This window comes from Misgurnus anguillicaudatus, chromosome 10 (assembly GCF_027580225.2).
Source record: "Misgurnus anguillicaudatus chromosome 10, ASM2758022v2, whole genome shotgun sequence".
NCBI classification, from domain to species: domain Eukaryota; kingdom Metazoa; phylum Chordata; class Actinopteri; order Cypriniformes; family Cobitidae; genus Misgurnus; species Misgurnus anguillicaudatus.
The window spans coordinates 36,782,359-36,805,322 of record NC_073346.2 but is presented as its reverse complement, the minus strand read 5'-3'; the positions used below and the strand labels follow the sequence as shown (position 1 = coordinate 36,805,322).

General features: G+C 36.3%; 1 protein-coding gene across 1 annotated transcript in view; it reads right to left on the bottom strand.

Annotated features, from left to right (window-relative positions):
- Positions 1–22,964, bottom strand: part of thsd7ab (thrombospondin, type I, domain containing 7Ab) — a 162,338-nt gene that overhangs the window by 63,744 nt on the left and 75,630 nt on the right. Inside the window, exons 4-7 of the mRNA XM_055211313.2 lie at positions 20,838–21,019; positions 13,234–13,302; positions 7,780–7,935; positions 7,091–7,294 (exon numbers count right to left, since the gene is read on the bottom strand). Of these exons, the coding sequence (XP_055067288.2) occupies positions 7,091–7,294; positions 7,780–7,935; positions 13,234–13,302; positions 20,838–21,019 (611 nt within the window). The remainder of the gene's footprint in view (positions 1–7,090; positions 7,295–7,779; positions 7,936–13,233; positions 13,303–20,837; positions 21,020–22,964) is intronic.

Here is a 22,964-nt window from a genome sequence, read left to right as displayed (position 1 = left end):
ACTGATCCAAAAACAGTAAAAACTCTCTGTATGTTTTGAACACAGTTCTAAATCTGATTTCTAACAAAAGTCCTTTACAAAAATGCAATTCTCAACTTTGCTCAAAATTTGGTATTTTTTTAAGAACCAATATTTGAGAGGTGATAAAAATAAAGATAAGATTAAACTTTTTTATTATTTTTTTGAAAGCAGAGGGTCTGTTATTTTATTTAATATATTGTTTGTTTATATATTTAAAGAAAAACATTTTATGAAAGGCATAAAACTTTTGAGAAAATCTTTTACATTTTCACAAGTTTCACACAATGCCTTCCAGGAAAAATTTCTTCTATAAATATATAAACATACAAATATATCAACTGAAAGAACAGACCCTCTGCTTTCAAATAAACAAACAAAACTGGAACAAACATTTCATCCTATCTTCATTTGTTCTCTTTTTATAATCTCTCAAATATGGGTAGGTTTCTTCAAAAATACAAACTTTTGAGCAAAAAGCTGAAATAATTCCATTTTTGTAAAGGAATTGTGTTAAAGGTTCTGAATCCGATTTTTATCAAAACATACACTATTTGTGTTTTTTTTTATTAATAAAATTAGTTTTGCTTTAGTTTTTTATAAATTGTGTAAGTGGATAAGAGTGGAATTACAGATTACCGTAAAAACTCATCAGGAAAGCATCATTGGCAGGGAAATGTTTTCTCTTAATTGACGAGGTAACTTGTCAATGGCGGAGAAAGAGTTAAAAACGCTGGCAGGGAAAGAAATTAAAGGGTCATGAATTGAAAAAAATCAAATTTCCTCAATCTTTTGACATTATTGTACAATAAAAGCATCCTGTAAGTTTCAAAACTTTATTAGTCCAAAGTGGCTTTTATTAAAACCAAGCTGTCTAAAATCTTAATGTTAGATTATGTCTCAGTATAATGTCATAATGTGATAAAAGAAAATCAATGCCTATATTTACATAACTACCTCTTTAGTCCCACCCACGGATTAACCCTTTAGCGGGAGGTGAGACGCAACACCTTGAGCAACAACAGAGATGCCTTCAATGATTACAAAATGTTCTGTAGCATCTTTGCATTTCCATTCTTGTGATCCTAACAAGGAAAACATGGATGAAATTCCGGATTCCAAACAATTCAGTAAGACATTGTTCATTTGTTCACCTTATTTTACGGCAAATTTGCTTTTAAACATGACACTGTTCTATGCAGACTTATCAAAGAGACTGAAAATAAAGGATAATGAAGTGCAAATAGTAATTTTGCAAAACAAACAAGTGTGAGATTGTTTACCATATTGCTCCGTCTGCTAGTGATAATTTAAAATGTATTTAAGATTTTACACATTTTTACACAAAACATCACAGCAGCACTTTTATATGCAAAGGTTTAAAACCGTACCTTTTCTGTAAATGGGACGGCACCCTCAAAGGTAAATTTTTGTAAATTTATGGGTAAATAACACATTGAAATTTTTTAACTTTTGGGTCCTATTGGACCTATTTTGTACAATTTAACTGTACCTTTAAAAGTACACAATAGGTTCTTAAGGTACATTAAAGTACCCAAAAAGAAACAACATTGTATTATTGTTTTATGTACCACCCCAGCAACAAACAAGGTACAGATTTAAATATTTTTTTTCTGACAGTTTAGCAGTGCGTGTTTACACTTCAATCACAAAAGCATCTTTTCATGTCAAAACCTGGATACAAATAACGTATTGCTTCTAAATGATGATGTGTTTTAATGTAAAAATCTTACATTATAAGTTAACTTCAGACAACATTATACTGTAAATTTAGAAAGCTCATGACGCCTTTAACTAATCAGCATATTATATAATACATTTATTTTACATTTTCATATCATTACATACAGTATATGTGAAAGTAACATTGCAGATTCAGCAATGCAGAAGGAAAGCATCTTCTCACAATATGCTTCTGCAGCTGAAGAGGAGAATTTATAAGAGATCAGGTTGGGTTTATTCGCTCTCTCCAGTAATCTGTGAGTTTGTCTTTATTGAGCAGCTGGAGGACCGAATCGCCATTAGCAGCATGTTTACACTTCTCTACAGAACTACAAATGTAAGAAGCTCCAGCTGAGATGTAAGATATTCTTCTGGAGATGCACACGAGCTAAAGATACGACTGCCTTCTTCCAGGATACTGTATGAGCTTTTAGAGGCCAATTACCCGATTCAATATCAATCTTACTTTTAAAAGACAACCGCCAATGAAGCTGACAGAAACCCAGTGAGAATCTACCACCCTGTTTTGGCAGTGCATGCATTTGGCAAGCATCGTGTCAATGATTATTTTTGCGCTTTTAGAATCACTTCGGTTGCAGTTTTCTAAGGGATTTTTACACTAAGCCATGATATCATTCGACAAACGCAATTTTCTTTCATGTGTTGATGGATTGCAGGGTGCAGTGGAAATATTTGTGCACTATTTTCCTAGAAAAGGTTTTTGGAGTACACTAGCATCTAGATAGCTGGTCTCTTTAAAATCCTGGATAAAAGACCAGGCGGAAGCTGAGATAATTCACCAGCATGAAAGCAGGACTTTAACTCTTTCCCCGCCATTGACGAATTATCTCGTCAATTAAGAGAAAATGACGCATCCATTGACACGTTTTTACATCAATCCACTAGGTGGCGCTCTTACACAACTTATAAAACACTGAAACATTCACTGATCCAAAAAAACTGTAAAACTCTGTGTATGTTTTGATCATCGTTCTGAATCTGATCTCTAAAAAAAGTCATTTGCAATTATCTCAGCTTTTTGCTCAAAATTGGGTATTTTTGAAGAAATCTACCCATATTTGAGAGGTGATAAAAAGAGAACAAATGAAGATAAATGGCGCGGAAAGAGTTAAATACGTCACATCTTTAGGGGATCTTTACGATATGAGTGTAAATGTACGTACAAATTCCAGAAAATCATTGGCAGGGTGAATTAACCAAAAATCAAACGATCCCAGACAAATCACGGATGCATTTTCCGTGTATTTTCCGTAATCACTGTGTAAAAAGTAGCATAAAATAAATCAGCAATAGAAAGACATTGTTTAGCAAAAGACAGCCAATCATAAACAGCCTAAGGGCTTGTATCATTAAATAATGTGTAAAAAGAGCACTAGTAAACCTGATTTTCTATCTTTTTATTGAGTTTTTTATTGTTGTCTGCCTTTGCCTTTGCTTACTGAATGACAAAAACATGTCTACAAGTGTACTTATCTTCTGAAACCCTGTTTCTCTTGTGTTTTGCTCAAAATTCAGCATAAAAGCCAGACAAATGATGCCTGGCTAAGTCAGGTACAATAAAGAAGTGGAAGACTTTTAAAAAGTACACCTTTGTACCATATTACTACCTCAAAAGCACATATCTGTTCCTAAAATGGTACAAATTAGGACCTTTTTAAAGGGTACCACCCCATTGACAGTTTAGGACCATTTTTGTCTGACAGTGTTACTCGGTTTTATATTTAAAGAGCACTTATTTCATTGCTAAAAAACAACATTATTATGTGTATTTGGTATAATACAAAGTGTTTGCGTGGTTTATGGTAAAAAAACACATTTCCACATACTGTACATTTTTGTAGCTCTAGATTTCACTCGCTTCCTGAAATGCATACATTTTTTACAAAACTCATAGATTTGAAAAGCTCGTCTCCCTGATTAGCCAGCTAATCTGTATGTTGTGATTGGCCTGAATACCTCTGACATCAGCAGGAAATGTGATGCCCCTTACCATGTTTGAATGATTCACTCACAATGCAATGCTGACAGGAGTTAACTTATGATAATGTCGGTCTTGTCTACATCATCAATATCACAAAGTAAACTGTTGCCTACAATCTGTGTGTTTGTTGTAGTCCATGAAAATATATTTACTTTGAAGACGATAACTCGGGTCATCATTTATTTTGGGGTTTGTACCTTTTGCATATAGTTAACATGTACTAATACAAACGTACACACCAAAGAAAATGTAAAATCGTGAATCGGACCATAGGTGCCCTTTGAAACATCACATATTTTATTTCATATTTCTATCATGATGATTTTATCATTAATCATTGATGATGTTAACACTGTTTTCCAAACTCAATAGGTACGGTTCATGTGGACTGCGGTGTGGTTCCTGCTGATATGAACATAATCAAACTAAATCGCTGAAGTGAACTGCCAGTAATGATGTGCATGGGCGTGTTTGTGCTCATTAATATTGATGACAAGCGCTCGTGGATCCGCCCCAGAGTCTATTGCTATCTGGGCGCATGAGTGACGCGCTGTAAACATAATTTCTGTTCATTTTCTGCTTGCCTCTGCAACCATTGGTGGACAGCATGCTTTCATTTGTACAATTGAAGTATTTTTGCACACTGCAAAAAAAGATTTTCAAGAAAAAAATTCTTAGTTATTTTTTCTTGTTTTCAGTAAAAATATCTAAAAATTCTTAAATTAAAATGCTTTTTCTTGATGAGCAAAACGACACAAGAAAATTAGTCTAGACCAAAAATATCAAACTTTGCATAAAACAAGCAAAAAAATCTTGAACATTTTTCTTAAACACAAAATTTAAGAAAAATTCTAGAAAAATGTGCTTATCCCATTGGCAGATTTTTTTGCTCGTTTTATTCCCAAATTACTTAAATTTGATATTTTTGGTCTAAAAACTAGACTTATTTTCTTTGTTTTGCTCATCAAGAAAAAGCATCTTAATTTAAGAATTTTTAGATATTTTACTGAAAACAAGACAAAAATAACATTTTTTTTTCTTGAAAATAATTTTTTGCAGTGCAGCCGACAGATGCAAGTGGGTTTCTGTATTTATTCGTTGATAACAAAACCAAAAGTATCAAATAAAGAAAAAAGAGGATGCGAACAACTTTGCACATTTTGGCATCTTCTCGTTCATAGCCGCTGCCTAGTAACATCAGTACACAGATACAGCTTAATGACACAAGTGTACTTAAGTTCAGAACCAAATAATATGATGCCTGCCTGGTAATTAGGGTGGCCATTCGTGCCAGTTCCGCCGGACACGTCCCGAACATGTTTTCGGGTTCGTTCTCCGGAAGTCGCGTTGCTTGACCGCATACGTCATCAAGGTTTAATATTTTGGGTTTAATTTCAGAAAAGCAACCGTTACATTTCAAGGTAAGAATGAAACTACAATGATTGTATGTCTTAAAAGAAATAAATCTTAATTTTCTAATGTATTTTAACTGAAATGGGAGAACCTCGATGACGTATGCGGTCGAGCAACGCGACTTCCGGAGAACGAACCTGAAAACATGTTCGGGACGTGTCCGGCGGAACTGACACAAATGGCCACCCTACTGGTAATTGTAGTGTTCCTGTATCTCAACTGGTAGAGCATTGCATTAGCGACGCCGAGTATAGAAGAACAAGAGGCAAAACTCTGATTCGTTTTTGGCAACAGTCACTAGGTGGCGCTTCAGTAGTGTGGCCGCCATTTTGGATTGAAAATTCTCACAGCCACTTCATTCTCAATTCATTCTCAGCGAATCTCACAGCCAAATCAGAAGCGGAATAGTACGTTTCTTAAATTAAAATTTTGTAAATTACAGTAAAATGACTGCCCAACAACATGAAATACCAACTGTAAAAATTATTATTTAAAAGATCTTAAAGTCAACAAAAGTTCCCTAGTCTTATGTAAGCTAAAGCTTAAACTGTTGGCTAAGTTACAGACACTCGTGAAAAACTGATGCTGATTATCTGGGAAACATTCTCTAATAGCAGTTAAGTTGTCATTGTTTATGTCAAAGTTGTGCATTTGTTGTAACATTTAAAACAGGAGATCAGACTTACTCTGTGCTGCTTAAAGTGATGCTCGGAGCTCCATTCCTCTGTGAGTGTGCGAGGCTATGCTTTTTTATTGGTTGTTGCGTTCAATCTTACCCAGATACAACAGTGCTATTTTCCGATTGGCTGTTGTGTGGCCTCTTTCTTTTTTTTTGATTGGCTGATAAGCGGCACGTTCGACTAGAACTCCAGGGGAGACGGGCTTGATTGGTGCGGCCAGATATGGTACATTTTGAGCGCTGCAGGATATTAAATATATGATAAATAGTTTTTAGTGTGGCGGGAGTGCATGACTAAAGACTGAAAGCACGGCTATTATCAGACCGCCTCTTGCGGCCTCAAAACACTACCGGCCCACCGGGAAAAGTCCCGACTCTCCCGATTGCCACTCCGCCACTGAATCATTAAATAGATACACATTTGAGGTAGTTTTTTTCTTGCTTTATGTAATTCTGATTTATGCTACTTTACACATTTACTATTATTATTAGTTACCAACTCCACTAGGTATGAAATATATTTTGTACATATTAGTCCCCTGGATCCTGCTACAAACATGATAATTATAGAACATGATGCATATTGCTCTGTCTGTTATCCTATAATTACCACTTTTGGATGGTGGCTGTGTTTTTTTTTTACTTAATCCATTTCGAGCAATTCTGATGTCTATGGGTGTATATGTGTATGTATATAGAGCAGAAATATTATGGGTGGAGGAGTTTATGTCGGTATGTGTGTAGGTAAAATTAGCCTATATAAAAGTGGAAGACTTAATATCTAAATATCTGAAAATAAGTTGTAAAAAGGGATTAATGATCACTGGTCTGATTGTATGTTATTCTGTGTTATCATCACGTTTGAATTTGATCTTTTAATGTACAAAGTAGCTGATATTGCCATCACTTCTAGTTTACTCCCGAGTCGCTTTCATTCCAAAATGGCGGATTGGTAGGGCTGCTGCTGGGTGCTGGTGTTGCAATGGAACGTTCTATTGAGTTTCACTTCTTGTCAATATAAGTTCTTTGGCGACGCAGAGGTTACACACATACTGATAAAAAAAACGTATAGCTTGAATGCACTGTAAGTCACTTTGGATAAAAGCATCTGCTACATGCAATGTAAATGTAATCACAGTGTATATCCACAAGCCTCTGAGCAACATTAAACAGTGTGTGTAAATACAGACATTTAAACTGTATTTTTGTATTGTGAATTGCACTTGACTTGTCACCTTCACTGTCGACACAGCGGACCTCTGGATTCTGGGTGCCCCCACCACACTCCATATCATTTTCAGGAACACAGTCCTCCAGTTTAACCAGCTGCCAGCTAAAACAGCTGGGATCTTCACATGGGATGGCCTCCACCAGATGAGGACAGCTTCCTTCGCCACCCGTGGGATTATTAGTGACTTTTCGTCGTCTGAACTTGAATCCTGCAGTAAAAGTCCCACAAACTTATGAATATTCACCATATCTACTGTGCAGCAGTTTGTGTAGCCTACATGAAATGAGAAATTGGATGGAGTGCTTAATTGTCATAGTATTATCACATTTCTCTTATATCATAATGCAAAATCATCTCAGTAGTCCTAAATAAAGACTATTTTTATTTCATGTTGAAGACCTGGGCATAGTTTTATGATATAACCCTCCAAGCGCGTGTATGTAAGGTTTGGTATATATCCTTAAACTCAGTACTGTATGTGAGTGGGTTTGTTTATCTGTGGGCAATAGCTATGTACGCATCTGATGTAATCTGTACATATTGGAAATATTAAGACTTTCTTCTTACGTGACTGCTCCTACTTTATACACTAGGCAATGCACGATTCTGTAAAGGTGATATCAATGGGAAATGTTTACAATTTGTTCAGTGACCCAGTATAGTAGATATATTGCTGGTTGCATCCATGCTTACCTTTCTTTATTGCACGTTCATCACAATTCTCAAAGGTGCAGGGTCCCCAGGCGCCCCATGGGGATAACTCACACTCCACAGGACACGGGATATGGCAGAGCTGCGTGGTACTTGGAGAGGATCCTGTACATAAGCGGCTGTCCACAGGCTGTGATGCTATAATGCAAACACATGCATTAAATCACCGAACTGCAACAAGGCCCACATGGAGAGGACACATGGTGAACAATTAGCTATACACGACGGGAGACAACAAATAGCCGCATTAAACACGCTCTGAAGAATCTGTGCCGCTCCCCAATGCATCATAGCAGAAAAAACAGGACATCAGAATCATTTACAGGCCCACACGGAAACTTCATCCCACAGAAAACAGATTTCGACGTGACTTACATGGCCAACGTTTACAGAGTTATACAAACTAAAAACATTCCTTACAAAAAAAGAAAAAGTTCTGTCTAGTTATTTGTGGCCAGGGTTTGAAATGCTGGGGGCTGGGGGGATTGTCCCCCCTCTGTTCTTTATATCCCTGCCTCTGATGAATTAAATTTTTTTTAATGTATCCCCCCAGTATTAATGGTAATTAAATGGCCATATAAATGGCCTAAAATAAAGATAATCTAATTCAGGGGTCTTCAACTACTCTTCTTTAAAATTGTAAATATGATTCAGCCAAACTTTTGCCCCTATTTTTACATTTAATAAAAAATAATTTTTGTTTCTTTTTGTTTTAGGTCATATATTAAAATAACATGCATTTTCAAAAAAGATCCACACTTATTCAGTATTTTGTCTTTTAATTACTGAAACTTCATATTTTTTATATTTTAAAAGCAACTGCAGTTTAACATGGCAAGAGCCAAATTTTAATAGTTCAACTATGAACATTGCACAAAAAAGTGCAAATAAATAATAAATTATCAGCAGATATAAAGGTCAGATATAAACCTCAATTTGAAGACGTGTTGACGCGCGTCTGGAGGTCTCGCAGCATGAATGAGGCGTTTAGCACAGTGCAATTCCGCCGCGCGAACTAGATGCACGAATTGAGCGTCTGGCGCGGTATGCATGAATGGTGCTTTTTGTGCATTTTGAGTTTGACGTGAATTTGCGGCTGACGCCGGAGTTGAAAAATTTGAACTTTGGCGGATTTCCGCGCCACGTTAACCAATCGGGAGCCTGATTGCTACTGTTTAACTTTCATAAATTGTTAAATTTCAAGTATTCACAACATATAGCCAGTCTTCTTCTAATGACTAAATTTGCACTACATGATTTCCTTTTTAATATTTTAAAGATATATAGGCTAAACCGCCTTTCCATTGTACACTGCATCTGGACACGACGGCCGGAGTTCGCCCCCTAGTGGCAGTCGTAATGAAATTTCAGTTTAATCTGTGTCAACGTGAAAGAAGCTCATTCCAGCGCAAGAGCTGTTAATCTATGAATGTATTTATACTTAAAAAGGGGCTGTGTGGGAATTAAGAGATCCAATTTGAGCTTTGGATGCATAAAAAAATTATAAACTTGTGCGACTACACCACATGTGACACGCCACTCGGAATTGATGTATTTCAGTGTGTAAAATTATCAATCCTTTTTTGTTTAACTTTATCAGTAACACTTGAAACTTATAAGTAAATTATTAAGTATAAATACATTCATAGATTAACAGCTTTTTTGTTTAACCAGACTCTCTGTCTGGTTTATGGCCGTCATTTATCATGTACAGTGAAAAGGTAAAAGTACCCACTCTGATTTTAAATTAGACAAAGATGATCGGTGGGCCGGATGAAAATGATTGGAGGGCCACATTTGGCCCGCAGGCCGCCAGTTGACTACCCCTGATCTAATATAAATAAAAATGCAGCCACACAATAGAGTAAACAACTGTAAAATCAGAAGTGGAGTTTTACAGTCAGCGCTTCTGCTCTTGTGAAAATAGGCGACAGGGTGTCTAGGTTATGTCATGATCCTTATCCATGCCCGGATTTTCCAAATGTCACCAAGCACAAATAGTCTATTTCAGCACAAAAATAATACGAAAATAATAAATGAAAAGGATTTCAAGCAGCAAATCATCGTATTTTACGTCACAAAACAAAACCAAGAAATATTACCATTAAGAATGAGAAAGCACTACCGTCATTAATCGAGGGGAACGCACAGGATGACACAGGAAAGGAAAAAAGGTCAAAAGTCTGTCATCAAAGAGACTATTTTCTAAGTCTGATGTCTTGTAGACATATATAGCCTATTTATTGTTATTTGAGAGTACATTGTGCAATGCATTTTTTTTCTATTAAAAGTGTTTTGCATGTCTGGCGCAAAGCATTAAGAATCTAGGTTTGAATCACGCTCATGGAGGGTGCGAGTAGGACTGGTTACATATCTATAAATATTTTATTTCAACAGTAACAAAAAATAGCTTAATACCCTGAATAATCAATATAAGCCCGTGCTTCATAATTTATTTTCATAAATAAAAATATTTGAAAAACATCCCCCTTTGATTCTTTCACAAATCGCGCCCTGTTTGTGACTGGAACTATAAAAATACAACCTCAAAAACACCCAGAAAAGCGGTGCATTAATGTTTAACAGGATCTTCCAGTGCGTGAAGCCGCCACGTCAAACTTAAGAGTGACACGACTGCCGCTTTCACATCAAAGCCAGGTAAATCATCCAGTAGAGTACCGGCATGCTGACACGCGGTGAGTTCTGCTCTCTAGAGATTTCCCGAACTAACTGATTCCCCTCAAAACACAGTCCCTGAAGACAGACACTCCTGCAGACCTTCAGGAAATAACTGACGGTAAAACGGTATCAGCGAAGAGACGGGCGCTGAGAATGACAGTTCAACTCGTAACTGTTACTGCACTGCAGCTTACTGTAATGAACAGAAATGTACCATTATTTAAATGAACATAACACTGCACAGGTTGTCCTTGTTTATATGCCAGATGGTTTATGCTTTCTGTACAAACTTTCTTTCTTATGAAAGTCTACAGTCTGTGCCGGCTCAGACAAACTCAGGTGGACAGGCTTGCAGGAGAATGGTGGTTTCCAAGCAGTTTCTCTATTGTATAGTGCACGTTTTGCAAAATGTAATTGTAGCAGTTTACATACAAAGTCAACGCGAATGGATGCGAATGGACGCCAATTAGTCTCAGCTTCAGGCGGCACAGCCACAGAATGTTGGCTAAACTGATGTGTATCGTACACTTAACTTGAAACCCTGTGAGAATGTCGAAGTCGTCTTCTGATTTGTTGAAAAAAAAACGGAACTCCGGCAGACGCGAGTGTCACGATTATTCTCGGTCCCCGGGGAAAAAAAGCTCTGACGTTCGTACAAGGAAGAGAATCAGTTGTGTTTACGTGGCTAATAATTAGCAGTTATCATGATCAGCTAAACTTTGCATTCTCAAAAATATAAAAGGTCCTGGTATAGACTCTCTAAAAGACGTCCAAGAGTTTTGCTTGAGGCAGTTAGTGGAGTCAAAAAGATCACAGCTGACGTTTGGGTCCCCCGAATTGCTTGTAGGTATTTAAAAGTGGAGGGATATGCTTTAAACAGATGTTTAACGGAAGTGTCTCATTGGAGTGGCTGTTGATAAAGTGCACACCGTTGTTCTATGGTGAGTAATGTTGTTTATTTAGATGCTATTTGGTTGCGGCTGGTTATTTCAATGACTGGCTTGTTGCCAACCGGTTCATTATTGTGGGATCATTTCCACACTCCGAAACATGACGCTAGACGAAACAAACTGTGATTGGTTGTTTGACAGGTCGGTCAGAGGGCCATGTGGGTGGGCATTGGTTAAAAAAGCAGCGAAAAACACCAGACCTACAGTATTGAAGGTCTGGTTATGCGAGACTGGACGCCAATGGACGCCAATGGACGCGCGGCGATGCGAATGACACAAATTGGGCAGCGTGATTGCCACTAAAAATTGCGCTATTTGCCTCAAACACGTCTTCACACAAGTTGAAAATATTCAACTCTGGCAAAAAATTAGCATCACACAAAAAAGTCAAATGCCACGAGTAATCTAGAGCGAAGGAATGTGATGCTTTACGTTTGGTGTGTATGCAGCTTTAAAAAATGTATTGCTTAAACACGTTACTGTTAAAATGTTTTTCAACATTTATGTATTCAGGATTATAAGGGTGGGGCTAAAGTTTCACAGAGCATGGCCCCGCCCATAACACAATGACGAACATGTATTCAGATTGTAGCCGTATTTGAAAGTGGAGAGAGGCTGGCGATATTCCCTAGAGTGGGCGTGGCTTCAGCCCAGATAGTGGACACGCCCCCAGCATTTCATAGCTGAGAATCCGGCTTATTTTTCCCAGAATTTTATAATGTATTTTGTTTAATTGGCGTTTTTATTATTCAAATTTGGCTGGGTGGTTAATAACACATTTTTCTGTGGTGTGAACACATACAAGTATTTAAAATCACTTAACATAAATATAATTGAAACACTTAATTACAACTTTAGGTTACTGTTGAAGACCATCAGTTTGTAATTTACCGTTTGCCAAAAATCCATAAATTTATAAAGCAACAACCTGTTTCCACACCGAACCATTTTATTCAGCTTCGTGACGCATCGCCTGCACTGACATTTAGACAGAACAGCTTGTGGTCTTTCTCTTGAGATACTGCGGCATGAAACTGCAATTTTTTTGACCGCAAGTTGCAGCCTATCCGGAAAATAAATCAACAAGGATATTGTCTTCATCAATCCATTTCAGTGCTTCTTCCGACATGTGCTGTAAATCCCACTGGGAAAGATTTGAGGTAAAAACCCAAGCAGGTGTGTGTGGTTTCAAAAGGCCCATAAGCTATTTGCAATTGCACTTACAAATACATATGAAATGTTTTTCTATTTGGTTTGAGGAAGCGTGTACTGTAGAGAGCTGTCAGAGGGACCGTCATTTCAAATCAATCTCTGTCTGCTATCTGGTACCCAAAGGAGAAAGTCGACAAAAGCATCAGTATTGCATCACATGCAGTCGTAATGAGCTCTCTATGGACGCGCACGGTTACTGAAATACGGAGAAATAAAGAGACATGGAAAAATATGTAGACAGAGATCTGATCAAACAAAAACATTGTGTGCACATGCACAACAACAACAACAAAAAATAATGAAATGAAACTGAATTAGATTTTTAAGGAATATTTCAGGTTTTTGCAACCTAATGTCACCGAACCACATCTGTTTCATGTTTCTGTCACAGATATGAGTCAAAATCATAATGAAACCATGAGAAGAGTGAGAGATATGAAATTCTTGCCTGTGGATATTGGTTTATGAGGTTTATGAATCAATGTTTGCATTGTCAAATCATCTATCATTTGTTTACACATCAAGCCACACATGTAGTGAAGACATATACAGTATAACCCAAAATGTAAAGCTTGTGAGGGGTCAACGCTCTTACCTGAGATCTCAAAGCTGATGGAGAGGAGGGGAGGGGCACTAGGCATCTGGCCATTTACAGACTGTCCATCTACAAAACACACAAACACCAAACTCTTGGAAACTATTGCTACAATAAAGGCACTACAAGAGGACAAACACTACATTACTCTATATCTCCAGAATATAACAGCTTGAGAAGGATTAATGTGAAGTACTGTATACACTGCTTGGTGGTTTTATCTCAGGCTCACATTTCAGACACTTTAAAAAATAATGGTACTTTGTAACACGTAAGCTGCAGCTAAAACCTGTCTTCCCATCAATATTTCCTTTGCTGTAATGGGTTTTTTGAGTCAGAAATATGATTTTTCAGAGATTAAAAAAGATTCTTGTCACTTGATCTTGGTACAGTTGTAGGTGGTAGTTTTAGGTTTCAAGGAAAAATGAAGCCCTCCTGTTTTGTTTTTTTGTAGATTTAACAAATGCATACATTTTTTTTAGACCTATAGCATCTTACTGAACTTAAAACAGTGTTTCCACACACACACACATATATATATATATATATATATATATATATATATATATATATATATATATATATATATATATATATATATATATATATATATATATATATATATATATATATATATATATAGAGTTGGTGAATTATTATTTTAATAATTATTTTGATTACAACATTTAAGGCCAGAATAGCAAACCATCTTTTGACGTTAAACAACTACTGACAAGATTTAGCAGTGAAAAGGCATAGACATAGTTAATTTTGCATACGCATTTGTAGGAGTTCCCCTTTAAGACACAGAATTAATTGGAGGAGAATGTGATTTAGTATGGTTTCTGCTCGTTAATTTACTGGTACCTGGCCATTATTTAGCGCCCCCAAAAAAGCCTCTCTTAAATCGCATTGGTCGTTATGGAAATTAGATTTTTGCCCCTGTGTCTTTAACGTGCACCTTGTCAGTAAATCACCTGCAGAAATTTCACTCCCATCTGAGCTTTTTTGGAATTGTGCTCTTACGCTAATTCGTATGGCTGCCCCCTAATAATCGACTAATCACTAGACTACCAGGAGAGGCTAATAATAAACAAAAAATAAATTTAAATTTTTTGATTGGTTGCAGGAAAAAAGTCCTTGATTGACAGAAATGTGAGGTGGAGTGATCATTTCTAGATGGTAAAAATACAATGTTACCCATGTCCGCTAGTGTTAACGTTAACGTGCGCCATTATAGGGCACAGGGCCGGCGTCAAGGGGGAGGGCATTCGCGGGCTGTGCCCCCCCAAACAGGTTGTTGTGCCCCCTACACAGCTTTTTATTAATTTAATATATATCAAGAATAATTAAAATAAATTAAACATTGAATGTTTCATGACGTTTAATGTAATCAAATGAGAAAAATATAGTTGATATATGTTTTCTTTAATTAAAATAGACCAGTTTCTCTGATTGGTTGTATTGTGGCGTCTCATGCGTCTTTATGTCTTTAGCATACTTGTGAATTGATCCTAGCAATGTGTTTTTCCCGGCATTTTATGGTTCGTGTAAATTAAAATATGTATATTAGAACATGTAGAACGAACCAGCACCGCCTGCTCCATCTGACTTCATGCAAACACCGATTGGCTAGTGTTGTTTTAATACGTAAGCTTAAATGTAAAGTGTGGCTATAAACTATTAACATCATTGCAACGTGATTATGGTAAAGCGGCTTTCATTGTTACGATGTGCGCTGCGCTATGAAACCCATTTATTTCAATGGCTTGCGCCGCGCGAGGGCGGATTGTTGCTGCGTCGAGCAAAGCGGTCAAAGTTCAAAATAGTTTAACTTTTGCGCATAGTTTGTGATGATCTGCATTTTATACGGGAAATGAGCTGACAGTCTGTACCAGTTGTATGAGTGTGGATAGACATGGACAAGCAGGCTGTTATAAGACTGTCACTGTTCTTCTTTTAGTGTTTATTTTTCTGCTCTATATTTTATTTATGTGCTATTAATGCATAGACATATTAAGTTTGTTTGCATTCTGAATACAAACAGTCACTTGTTATTTCCACAGATTTTTCTCCTTCAAGTGTTTCAGTTTGCTGTATGATATTTATTTATTCATTTTAATATAATATTTAGTACATATTATGTGTTCTGACCTCTGTAGAGCCGTCAGCATGTGTATTGTCACTGATATTTTTCTTTCAAGTTTTAAATATGTGGTACATTTATTTATTCATTTGTTTCTAATTAAAAATATATCCTACACTTACAAAATCTAATTAAATGTACGTTTTTTAAGAATATTTCGTTTTTAAAGAAAAGACAACAATTTTATTTTAGAAACAATTATAACAAATGACTAGAGGTCACCAGGTAATAGTAATTCTTATCCCTGAAACTCAAACTATTATCAGATGCTCCCTCCACCGTATATATATATTTTTAAATAATAAATTAATATCATAAACGTACGACTAGTCGAATAATAGCGAGAATAAACGACTACTAGTCGACTAAGAAAATCTTTGATCGAGGGCAACCCTACTAATTTGCCCAGTTTAGCAAATCTGGCCCTTAGTGTTAAAGATGTTCAAAATCAATTTCAGATGTAAATAATGTTCTGTTAAAGGGCACCTATTATGCAAAATATACTTTTACAAAGTGTTTGGACACCATTACCTTACAATAAAAAAATCCACACTCTCCTTTTTTAATCCCCATTACACCAAAGCAGTCGCATTAGACATGTTGTTTTGATTCTCTTGTTAATGTGATGTCACACTGATTAAGCCCCGCCCATGGCCACTGACTGACTGACTGGTTAATTTTACCCAAAAGCTTTTCTAAATTTGTTTGTTAGCACGTTGTAGTGCTAATGTGGCTAAAGATACTATTGTCTCAGACTGTATTCACAGCATTCAGATATATTTTTAACCAAAAGCACTCACTGTCTGTTGGTAAGGAAGTGAAGAGCTGGAGCTCATTTGCATTTAAAGGTACACCAATAAAACAGCACTTTTTGGCTCTTACCCAAATAGGGGCAATTTGGACTATAATAAATTATATATTGGGGTATTTTAAGCAGAAACTTCACAGACACATTCAAGGCACACCTGAGACTTATATTACATCTTGTAAAAATGGGCACAATATGTGCCCTTTAAGTCTTCAGCTGATTCATTAGCTACAGTTAAAACTACATAAAATTCAACAAATTTAAGTAAATCTTAAAAAAGCAAGATAAAATCTATATTTAAAAGCCTAAACTTATTTTGAAGACCACTGAAGAGCACTGCTCTTAAATCTTTTAAAGGTTTTTCCTGTGGTCCCATAGGAACTTACAGAGGTTCTCTCATAACATTATGTGAAGTTTTAAAAGCTTTCTCTACAGTATGTACAATCCATCTTTATTTTTAAGAAAACAGATGGAAATTAGTATTCTGTTCTTGTATGAGTTCAATGTTTCTAATGGAAAATTTAAATGAGCATCACATCCAGATAAATTTGATAATGGTGTGATCACATCAAAGTATCTTGACGTTGAAAACCTCCTCCCCGGCTGAAAACATCACATCTCCAGCAGCTAAAACACATTTCTGCCTTGAACTTTCTGTGCTTATGTATCTGCTGTCAGTGGAGCAGATTACTCCCCAGTGAAGCGAGACACATCCTGCACCACGCTGATAAGGACACAGATTTCTACCATACGCAGCTCCACCGGTGGCCCTTTTTAATAGCGCTTCTTTAGCTAAAGCTTTTCACACACTCAGCGCTCATCTGCTTTAATGCGGAGGGACATGTGCGTTACGATAAGTTTCAATGGGCAGACGATACACTTCTGAGCATCCAAAGAGGAAACAGGACAGTGTGAGGAAACAAGGTATTTTCCTTGAAGATGTGAAGCGTGCCGAGAAATGCTGATGCAATGTATACAGTAAGAGATTTGCATGCATGTGGGTGGAACGTTGAGGAGGAAGAGAGGAAGAGTATGATGAATAGATTGTAGGAGTAGGTGTGCGCATACTGCATATAAGTTCTGTGACCTATTTTACAAAAGTACAGTGCACTGCCAAGTTTCAATACTAGTATAGATTAACACTTATTAAGCTAGGAAAAAATATGAAAATATTGAGAAAACTGCTTTTTAAGCTGTCCAAATGAGGCCCTTAGCAAAACATTATGTTAATAATAAATACTAGGGCTGTCAATTGATTAAAATATTTAATCTAGATTAATCGCATGATTGTCAAGAGTTCAATACTTACATTTTTATCGGTTATATATTTACCCTAATTTAACACTTTTCAAGTTTTAATACTCTAATCAACATGGGCATGGACAAATATGGATGCTTTATGCAAATTTATTACACGGCTCTCTGGAATACTTTATTCTGATTGGTCAGTTGAGACATTTGCAGGTTCGTTCTTTTCAAATAATAACCGCTCCAAAGTAATAACGCATAGCCGGTACTACTTTAACGAGTAAAATCGCTCCGCGCCAATAAAGATTACTGTTTGGCGCCATCTTGTGACAAACACTGGACAACCACAATTAAGAATGGAAAATTTGGACATTAATTTGAACATGTACGGAAAAAACAAAACATTTAAACAGTGGATAGAAGAACGAACAACGACAAGACACAGAGACCTTACTGAGACTGAACTTGACAAAATAGAGCATGACAGCTACGAAGCCAACACACAAAAAAATACAGAATGGCCATTAAAACTTCTCATAGACTGGCTAAAAGAGAAAAAAATGGAGACAGACAAGTATGAAGCAGAGGATCTTAATAAGGTATTACGATCATTTTATGCATCTGTGCAAAGTTTCGCGGAAGGATAAAATTTTTTATTTTAAAACAAATATGCCAATAAAATGTTTCAAATTCATATTCATGTCCAGTTTTTTCTTATGTGGCAAGTAGCCGTGTAATAAGCGGGATAATGTAGAGGCAGGAGGTAGTTATCGGGAAATAAGCCCCTTCAGTGTGATACAAGACCCTCCACTTCGCGTCGGGTCCTGATCACACTGTCGGGGTTTATTTCCCGATAACTACCGGCTGCCTCTACATTATCCCTTACTTATTATTAGTGAAAGAGTCCGCAAAAAATATTTTTAAAAATATATATTTTCTAAGGTTCAAAAGCAAAATCACTGCATCCATATCTTAAAATAACTGGTAAAACTAATAGATTTTGCACAATATTAAAAACAATATCAATATCAATATACAGTATGTTCAACTTTTTCTTTCTTTTATTGTTTGATTGACATTGAGACACAGACAGTTTTAAGATCTACTGTAATGCAAGGATCTAATATAATGTTACACATCAGATATTTTTCCTCAACAGTTAACCAAAACTTAAAGGGGTCATAGCGTGAAAATCAGACTTTTCCATGTTTAAGTGCTATAATTGGGTCCCCAGTGCTTCTATACAACTAGAAAATGTGAAAAAGATCAACCCAGTAACTTTGAATAGGGAAACCATTCTACGTAAGCATGTAAAAAATAGGTTGTTCAGATTTTGCCTGTTTTGTGAGGTAGGTACCAAGGCAAATTACAATAATACCGACCCCTTAATCTGGACTATCCAACCACAGTACTCCCATTTAGTGCAGAGAGAAAGAGAAAATAATTGACAGCATTGTGATCAGTGTTTGAATTTCATCAGCTCATTTGCATTTTAAAGGACACACCCAAACGGCACACTTTTGCTCAGGCCTACAAATTTGCAATTTTAACATGTTATAATTAATTATCTGTTGAGTATTTTGAGCTAAACTTCACATACGCACTCTGGGGACACCAAAGATTTATTTAACACCTTAAAAAAATCTCATAATATGACCCCTTTAATTTAGGACATAACAGATTATATTTTCACGAATTCTTGCTAAAACAGATATTTTTAAAACTGTAATTCTGTGTTTATATCGAGGTCGCGCGCCTGTGTGCATGCTTCAGATGTGTCAGTTAGGGCGAAGAAGATCGTTTTAAAGTCTTAATAACCCTTTTAACATCAATCAGGTCCCAAACTTTATCTATCTTAAAAACTATTTTAACATCAAGCAAGTCCTGGACTTAACTTTCTAATTCCTGCAACTTTAAAAACCAAAAACAAAATCTCAGACGCGCAAGTGGATGGACATGCATCATTGTATTTAGCATTTAGGACAGTACACCTCTCAGAAAATGTACAAATAAAGATCATTTTAGACCTTTGATGACTATTTAGTATCTAATTGTGCGTTCACACCAGACGCGGAAGAGGCAGCAAAAACACGCTATTCGGACGTAGTTGGACGCTTGAACAATTGAAGTTTACTCGCTTTATTCGAACGTAAATTTGGGTCATGTGAGGGGCTTATATAGTTTAAATTGAGTAAACTTACCAGATTGTTTGACCTCCTCACTCACTTTTTTTGAAAACAATTTTAATTACTGTAGCGTCTCATGTAGCGATGATGATTGTCTTGTAGAGCAAGCTCCTGATTGGTTAACGCACCATTCTTGCTTACCGTGCGCAGGATGCCTATTTGCGTATTTGCATTGATTTAACATGTAAATCACTTGCGCTTGCTGCCTCTTACGCGTCTGGTGTGAACGCACAATAAGGCCGCATCTCAAATAATGTGCTAGGCCTAAGGTCAAACAGAAATTGCGCTTGTGTTAATTGCATGTTAATAAAATGAATTTATGGTAACGTGTTATTAACGCATTAATTTATTATATTTACGGTAAGAAATTTACAAAATATCTGAATTGAACATGATCTTTACTTAATATCCTAATGACAATTTTGGCATAAAAAAATCTATAATTTGACCCATACAATGTATTGTTAGCTACTGATACAAATATTCCCATGCGACTTATGACTGGTTTTGTGGGCCAGGGTGACATTTAGCACTTTTATTTTTTTTCAGCGCAAGCCTAGAGCTTACATATCTGAATTGGCAATAAAAGGGATAGTTCACCCAAAAATGAAATTTTCTCATCCTCATGTTGTTCTAAACCTGTTGAATTTCTTTTTTCTGATGAGCACAAAGATATTTTGATAAATGATGGGAAGCACACAGATGATTATAACCATTACCATAGTAGGAAGTATTGTGATAAATGATGAAGAAGATATTGTTGATAAATGATGGTAAGAACACAGTTGACGGTACCCATTGAATTCAATCGTATTTGTTTTTCCTACTATGGAAGTCAATGGTTACAATCAGCTGTCTGCTTACCATCATTTATCAAAATATCTTTGCGTTCATCAGAAAAAATAAATTTATACAGGATTAGGACAACATGAGGATGAGAAAATGATGACAGAATTTTCATTCTTGGGTGAACTATCCCTTTAAAACGTTCAAACTCAAGTCTGATCCATGAACTATTGCTACTATATTAAGTGTACTATAAATCACTTTGCTTAAATAAAGAGAGAGAGTTAATTTACTTCCTACTTACTGGAAGCTGTTGCGACTGATTTAATTCAACTCTTCAAGGCTGAGTGTGTAATGTTGATGTCCCTTGTTGTCAATCAATACTAATGACATTGTAAGTTATCTTATATTGGCAAATGGAGTGCCTTACCTTGTTTTTCTTTATTGTTATTGATGTAGTTGAGCAGTTCAGCATTGGCCTGGATGCAGTAAACCTCTCTGGTCTGCATGCCTCCGCTACACAGGCCGGTCTGATTTCCACGCCGGCGGTCTTGTTGGCTAAGCAGTGCGTCAACGCGACATTCGCTCCATTCTGAGGTCCGCCAGGCATAACTGAAAATAATGGGGAAAAAAGTTAAATCTAAATATTTCTTTGGGTCATTATACTGCATCTGCAATCATTTTTCATTATTTCCAAAGTACAACATCAATGCATTCGCATTATTCGTCACTATCACATTGCACGAGTTAGCACATCGCTCATGATAAACTAATAACTTCAAAACTATGAATATTTAAAAGCCCAATAAAATAAAAATGTTCTAGAATAAAACCATACTATGGAAAAAGTCACTCATTTGGTCTCTACCGCTACATTGGTCAGATTGTATGTATTTTTTAATATCTACAGTACATTAAACCAGTTGAAGGATTTTTTTTATCTTAGAAAAGGTTACATCTGAAAGGAGCTTTTAGTCTTGTGTACTCTACAAGCAGCAGGCACTGGTTGTTTACTGTAGCTAATGAGGACAAGACACCATTTTTACTGTGTTATTGAAGTATTCATCCAATTGGATTTACCATCAAAAGCTGAAATGCACTAAACGGTGCTTGTGTTTATCTGTTGTGAATGGACTGCTGCTCACTGAAGGCCAGAAACACTTAAAAAGTGATGATAGTCCAACATAAGATCATAGTTAACATCCAGACGGCCATGCACTTTGCTTTCAAAAGGCTCTTAATACTGATATATCAATACTGATAGTATATCGTGAACAGTGTTATTTTGACGAATTATGTCAAAGATTATGGGGGTCCCCTAGCTAAGCACCAGCCCCCTCATCATTATAGGGTTGCTGTGATTTCATAAAGTAATATGTGATCCTGAATGAAAAATTTTTGTTGGTACTGGATTAAACGTAATCAAAGAAACCCCAAATTTCCCATTAACTCAAACTCCAAATTTTTTAAAGCCCCTAACCCAATCCTAAATCTAACAATATGTCAATTCCTCCAGAAAACAGCCAGGGGATATGAGAGTATACATTTATTTCTGATAGAAATCTTTTGGATAAGTTATCGAGGAATTGGGTCAAATAATTAACAATACTGCTTTGTGGCAGCGCAGCACGAGAATTAAAAATTCATGTAGTATTTTAATTAGGGATGCACGATATATCGGCCGACATATCGTTATCGGCCGATAACTGCTTATTTTTAATATTATCGGTTATCGATCTGATAGCAAAATTAGGCCGATAAATGAAAGCTGATAAATGATGGATTATTTTGGTTTGTTGAACCACTTCACTTGCTCATTGCTGGCCATGTGAAGTTTTGATTTGTGCTTTCTGTGACATAGCACGAAGATGACACGTGTTGAAGGCTTAAGAAGAGTATGCTAGTCTAGCGCAAAGACAAGATGTCTGCGGTCTGGGAGTTTTTCATTGTGAAAATAATATGAATATTTATTGGCCTATATATATATCGGTTATCGGCCCCCAAATATAAAGAGTTATCAGTATCGCCCAAAAATTCCATATCGGTGCATCCCTAATTTTAATAAAAACTAGGGTGTCCCTCAATGCTTATAGGAGGTACAGGACCACCCCAGCCCTCTATTCGAACACTGATCGTGAATAAGTTACGACTGAAGGCCGCTGTTCTGTGAATCGGAGTCAAAGCCATTCAGAATGGACTTATTCGCAATACCTTACTGCTTTTATTAAATGGTTACTACACAATACAAATATTAAAACAAAAATCTGTTTCAATGCGTTCATTAGGTAAAATCACTAAAAGCCTCCTTCGGCTGGAAAAATAGTCCCTGACTAACTCTGAACAGCAACAGAATGTTTCATGTATGTTTAATATTACGAGAAATATTGTAATATTGTATATAAATCACACACAATACTTTAAAAACCACAATACTGCTCCTTCGGGAGGCTTCATGAGACTTTGTCTTGGATGTTTCCGCAAAAATACTTTGAATGAATTAAAATTAAACAATGTTATACAGTAAGAGCATGAGGCAATACAATTATTTTTTCAGAAA